This window comes from Ruditapes philippinarum, unplaced genomic scaffold (genome assembly GCF_026571515.1).
Source record: "Ruditapes philippinarum isolate M1 unplaced genomic scaffold, ASM2657151v2 ctg25069_1_1_1_1, whole genome shotgun sequence".
NCBI lineage: Eukaryota > Metazoa > Mollusca > Bivalvia > Venerida > Veneridae > Ruditapes > Ruditapes philippinarum.
In genome coordinates, this window is record NW_026861920.1 from 1 (window position 1) to 7,035 (window position 7,035).

The window sequence follows — 7,035 nt, forward strand, 5'->3', positions numbered from 1 at the left end:
ATTTATATGAGATGGACCAGGCTGTCGAGCACTTGACTTGAACTTGGTTTTAGCTTTTACTTTGAATTGATTCTTAGGTGTCTGCTTTGACATTGTTGATTTTTTTATCCTTTTCTTACTAATTTCATGTTCTTTCATTTTTAAAACAACATCTTCATTCAGTTCACGACCAGCAACAATTTTACTCATAGTGTTTCAAGGTTTACCTTGTTTTTTTCAAATTTCACTTTATGCAACTGCGTTTCTTTCTCTTCAAACATAGTTACGGTAACAGACATGACTTATCTTATCATCTACAAGAACACCACCAACAACAAAAAAAATCTTGAATAATAAGGCGAAGCATTTTAAGTTATAATCTCTTTTGTTTAATTATTTTATATCTTAGCCACATAGGGTTTGAAATAGAACAGCCTAATACGACAATCGGCAGCGGAAGAAATCTCCGCTTGAAAAAAGAGCGTTAGTGATCTTCTTTCTCTTGCCTTGTTAGAATCGAAATAAAATCGTTTCGAGCGCTGTTTATCGCCTATTTAACGCATGTTTTGTCGTTTTGATTCGAAAACAGACACTCGGGCCTACTGTCTCCATGGTCAATTCCTAGGCATCCAAATTCCAAAGCGGTGTTAAAAAGCCGATACACACCCTAGTTTAAATGCCAATAATATTTTTTAAATTTAATGTAAGATTGAATAGAGAATAGTTTTTACATCCTACAAATAACGTATGGCTGCACGTTAAGAGGTTTCAATTACATTTCTTAATTTTTAATATTTACTATGGCATCTATGTCTGTCTTAATCACCAGAAATAATTTATCGATGTAATAACTAGTGCTTATTAGAAACAGTCAAAGAAAAAATAAACAGTTAAGTGTGAGGAATGTTGCACTTTACATTATTCCTCATGTGCAGACTCAAACCGAGCCTGCAATTCTTATGTAATTTTGTTGTGATTAATGCTTCCGAGGGATCTCTTTGTTTCCAGATTTTTATATTAATAACTAGTAGCCCGTTATGTTGGGCCTCGTTTTGTCTATGGAGTACACAATTATAAGTTCATTTTTGTTGGTTTAAAATAATTTTTGATATACTTGGCCGCTTTTGTTGTAGGTTCGAATTCCACCAGGGACTTTTTCATGTTAGGACTCTCTCTGGTGGCGTACGGAACTTCGGTGGTTTTGCTATGTAAGGCGTCCGCTTATGCCTGAAATAATGATCGGAGGGGCACAAGGGTTCTTATTCCACCAACCAATCTGGAGGAATCTTACTGTGTTAATGTGACTGGAAATAAGATATGTTACAATTGTAATAATTCACAGAACAAAAAGAAACCGACACAGTTGGTTTCAAAGACTACTGGTTACACTGTCAATGATAAAATGAAATAGCAACTGATGCTTCCCAAAATTCTATGTTATATTTAATCGATTTCGAGCAACATAAATTTATATTATGCTATAAGAGTATCTTAGTATTTTAACAATTTACAATAAAGTTTATAACTAATTATGATATTTCACGCCATAGGCACTTGCTTAAATGATTTTCAATAAAGGTCAAGTTGAGTTTATCAGATTTCAATTACCGTTATTAATCACGTCATTAGTTATTTTCTAAAAAGATAGAAAAAACAAATATTGATAACACAATCAATTCAAAACCTTTTGTAAAGAAATACATGGAATAATGCTGTTCGGATTATTCATATTTCTAGTAACATGTAAGTATTATTATTGTACTTTTTTATCTTATTATTAATTTTGTTTCTTCCTAATGACATTAATCATTAATTAATTCAATCCTTCATCCATTGTTTGTACCCTTTTCTTGTTATTTTTTGTTGTTCTTGCTTTTTTCGTTTTCACAAAATAGTAATATCAAATAAACACTTTTCAAATACTATTTTATTCTTTTCTACTAGTATCTTGATATTTATTTCTTTTTAGATGTCATCTGCATTTCTGTTTGCGTTTTATTTATTAAGCAACTGAATTAACTTATTTGTCTTTAGTCATGATTGTTGGCGTCCGCGCCGAAGCGCGGCGCTCTTATGGAATGAAATCAGATTTTGTGAAAGGGCGACAGCAACTTCTCGAGCCTTTTAGTCGATCATAATAAAAGCCGAAAATTCCGATCGGTATGAGGGTGCTTGATTATTAATTAAGAATGAAATGTCGCGATATGTTACAGTGAATTTTCGCAATGCAAACATTTTCAAATGAAATAACCTTTTCCGTCAATAAATCGCGCTCTTCGGGGTTTTTTATTTATCATTTTGTAGTACACAGTCGGTTATCATGGTATGTTATTGTTGTACATGTATCCTAGAATGATCAGTTGATGACCTAAATAATCCAAAAACCTATTTATAGATATATCTTTTTATCACTCCTATCGGTAAATGCCGGTCTCTCCCGGTCTATTTTTTGACCAGGATTTACTAGTGACCGGCGAATAGTACCACACGTTTATTGTCCGGTCTCTCCCGGTTTTGGAGTAGATGTTTGATATCGTTACAATTAGAAAAAAAACAACAATAGCATGTTTCATTTTATCTATATGAGATAAAAACAATAAATATGTACACGGATTTATATGTAATATAAATCCGTGATATGTACAATAATTGAGAAAAAGGTACATTTTTTATGGTATTAAAATGACATTATCAACTTTGAAACATTTTATTTAATTTGTTATCCGTGTTTGGTAAAGATGCCGAGGAATTATTCAAAGTTACAAATTAGATTTTATGAATTATTCAATTGATTGATAATTTAAAAAATGTTAAGAAAAATACAATGTACATGTACATGGTTTAAGAATAAACAATATTATATATTGAAAGATAAACCATAATTTACTGACTTTTTCCAGTTAAGCTTTGACTTATAATCGTCGGTCAATATGACAATTGAATTTTTAAAATTTATTTTACAATTTTAATAAAAAAGAGTAGTAAAAACTCAATATTAAAATAGCACATAAAACACAAAAAAGAATAAAAGAAAACAATATTCATAAAATTTGTATTTTTTTTAATAAAAACTAATAGATATTACAATTATTGTATAATAAACAATTATGCTCAACATGATCAACATGGTAATATAACCAGTGTCATATTTTTACTAACTTAAAGTGTGAACAGATACCTTAAGGGGGTCTTCGCTAATAGCGAGAACATAATAAGGGACAAATGTGTGGTACGTGTTGATCATGCGTTACACATATGGATTATAAATGATTGCATACATGTATATCAGTTGCTATTAATAACCACGATCATAAAGAAATAACAAGTAATATTCTAATCTCTAGCATGCCAATTAAAGTTCATAATGAACAATGTCTTTCGTCCGCTCATTCATAAGTGATATACATTTCTGGTAGTTTATAAGAATATCTTGTCATCATATGTGTACTAATTCATCTTCACTTGCTGCATTTCTTGCTTGGACGCCCTTTGATGCTTTGCATCAATGCTTTTCTTGTGTTTTACTGTATTTCACTTTGTATTTGGTGTAAATTGCACATAAAATAGAGAAAGCAAGAATCCCTAAAGAAAGTCCAACACAACATTACTGAAAATGCTGCAGGCTCGGTTTGATCGAGTCTGTTCATGGACGGTACTGTAAAGCGCAAACTACCGTCCTAGCCCCGTAGCACCGTCTTAAGCAGAAATCAACATTTAAAATGAATTGGTACAATTTGGAAACATCCGCAGATGTGTTCATATGGCGGTTATCATGGAACCTTCAATGTGACAGTAAGTGCCATTCCATGAAAAGCGGCATATGGTCCCCAAGTAAAAAAGATGCGTGTGCCCTAAACGAGCAAACAATGGGCGGAACTAAATAAAATGGAATTTTGAAAGGGGATCAGAGGTTATGAAGCCTGCATATCACAGATAATACGTCAAAAGACAAATTTAAAAAGCAAGCCACATATCCTAAGGGTGATTCAACAGTATTCAAGTGAGGAATACTGGAACCACCCAACAAGAAAAAAGCCAAATAGAAAGAACTTAAATACCACAAGCACAACAATTATGTCGTGCTAAACGAGTTTTAAGGATCGGAAATATCATTAAACCACGACTTATTGCGATGTTAAATCTACATATGAATTTATTATTTCAGTGCTTTTTCTAAGTGTGATATACGGCATTGAGTAAACATGTATAGTTTTATAGATTATTTAACTGCTAATTTTGAGATTTGGACATTTTCCTTGACGGTTTACAATACCATATGTCATGTTAACCAAAATAGCCTGGTGTGCTATACCAATAAATCACATAGTTTTTTTTAACCATAATTAGATGTTATTACTTAATGTTTTGTTTCCTAATGTTAAAGTTGCGCAAATGTCATATCGTGAATGACTTTTATGTGCTTTACCTTACAAATAAAAGAAACTTTATGAAATTCAAGAAAAATAGTGATAAGCAAACTTAAATGAAATATCTCACGTGGATGTCATGACAACGATGGTTGATTAGGCTACATCAATTAACATTTGAGTATGAGATTTGTCATCATTTCAGTAACCAGTTTGGTTGAATGCACCTCTATTGACAAGTTACAAACGAAAATAAAGAATGGCATGACAACGGATCAAGAAAGGTTTTCATTTGTAGCGAAGATTGAGAAGGATGGAATACATGTTTGTTCATGTGTTCTTATAGACAACAATGTTGCCATAACATTGACGTCATGCGTTGAAGGGTAGCCATTTATTACTAATGTATACTATATCTCTGTAAATGTTTCTTAAAACAAAATGACTTTTTTTTCAATACGCCGGAAGTATTTTTTGAAATTTTCAAGTATAATTATATGATAATATAAACAAATATAAAAAGGGGTAAATATTAACATTTAATAACGTTTCGGACTGAATTGTTTATCTACCTTTCACGTAATATACTGACTAATGGTACAAAAACCTTCTTTGCAATATTAATTATTTATATTTGTATTTATTAATCATTCAAATAAGGATGTATTCGAAGCTTTTTTTAAATAGAACAAAAAGTTCTAAAATGACTTTCAAAATTATTTATATTTGTATTTATTAATCATTCAAATAAGGATGTATTCGAAGCTTTTTTTTAAATAGAATAAAAAGTTCTAAAATGACTTTCAATATTATTCAATGTACTTACAGGCCATTGTCAAATATAAGAGTTCTAATCAAGAGTGGTAACCGCGGAAATTTTACGTCTACAAAGATTCAGAACACTATGGTAGATAAGTATTTAATATTGTGATAATATAACGTTCCTCTTACAATATGTGTCGAATAAGATGCTTAGATACAATTCTGATATTTAATTTTCGTATGGCACAACAAAACATGTAAAAATCATTGTAAATAAAGTGCAATAAATTATTATACGTATATCATTAACTTCCACGATGCTATAAAATACATGTCCATATATTTTTTTTTTAAATGTAAAGCAAGGTCAAAAAGTTTTGGTACTCAATGTATCCAATTTTACTTCATAATATGATCATAAACATGCAAAATGGATTTCTGAATAACTCCAGTCATCACACGCAGACCTTTTAAAAGTCAGAAATAAATTAGTTTTCTTTAAAAACAAACTAGAAAAAATGGCCCGAAGATATCTACATTATGGAACATATATTTGACAGAGTTAATATACATTAAAAACATATTGAGTAAAAGTATGTTTTTAAATTCTCATACAAGTTTTAAGTTAGATAAGTGATATAACGTTTTGTGAATAATGAGTTACAATTTCATCTTATTGGAATATGCAATATATATATAAATACATAACATTTCTGCAGAAACTTGATAAGAATAAAAAGGTCACCTTAATAGAACTAGAAAAAAAGATTGCAAACAGAGGCACACTGCCCAGCAGACGATACAGTATGAAAAAGAGCTCAGTCTGTAAAGTAGTTGGATTTTCATGTAAGTATTCACAACACAACTAAAAATTGCAATTAGATTTTTTTTTAATTTTAATATAAAATGATGGGAATATTTTTGTGTATTTGTATCAATTAAACATAATTCTTAGAAACATTTTCTTATAACGCAAATGTAGTGCCTTAATACATTTAAATATTAGTCTCCCACTAACAAAAAATTAACAAAACATTTTGCCAAATGTAGTACTCAAATGGAGAGGTTAGTGTCCATTATAAGATGATTCGTCGTAATTAACCGTTACTTTTCAACATTTAAATATCGGTAAAGACGAATTGTCTATTGTATCCTTTTGTATTAATTTGTATTTAAATTTCAGTGTATGTTATATTTGTATATTTCATAAATGTATACCTCTTAAAAAACTTAAAACAATTTGTGGTCGTAACATTGATATGACTTTCAGCTCATTAGATAAATGAGCCTTGTTAAGGAAATAAAAGTGAGTAGGTGTTTTATACGGTGTCTTATTTTGTCCACAAAATTTCGCTAGTAAACATGTGATAATTATCACCTCGAAAGGTCGAAATTTAGTACTAGAATTCGCATTTCTTAAATTTCGCTAGTCTCTCATGCGATAATTAGCGCCCTTCAACGCACAACATACGAAAATTAAGACTATAATGATCGAGTTAAAAATAAAAATTGTTAAATTTCGCTAGTATATGTGTCCCTGTTTTCAAGAAAGGGCCCTCGAGAGATTAGAGAAATTTAAGACATGCGAATTTTCGCCCTTTTGAGGCGATAATTATCGCGTGTTACTAGTGAAATTTTGTGGACGAAATAGGACACCGTAGTTTTAGTATGCTTTTATAACTATTTTTATATCCATCGGTGTTTTTCGTTTCAATATCATTTATAGCTAATGGCAAAAACCTGGAAGAAGTAAAATTTAACACAAAGCCACTGAATAAATGTTCAGTCACAGACAAAAAGATGTACTTTTGCTATGATGTAGAAAAGGAAACAAAGTTGTGTCAGGTAAAATTTCACTTCTGAAAAATCTTTAAATCCCAAAAAGTATACAATGAACTTAAAAAATTTGGGGCACAAATATACTGAT

General features: G+C 30.5%; 1 protein-coding gene across 1 annotated transcript; it reads left to right on the forward strand.

Annotated features, from left to right (window-relative positions):
- Window positions 1-1,486: 1,486 nt before the first annotated feature.
- On the forward strand, window positions 1,487-5,954 carry LOC132717373 (uncharacterized; the record flags this gene model as incomplete). Its single annotated transcript, XM_060700826.1, has 4 exons — window positions 1,487-1,722; window positions 4,552-4,732; window positions 5,175-5,253; window positions 5,828-5,954. Coding segments are annotated over exons 1-4 (421 nt in total), but the record flags the coding sequence as incomplete, so codon positions are not given.
- Window positions 5,955-7,035: the final 1,081 nt, after the last annotated feature.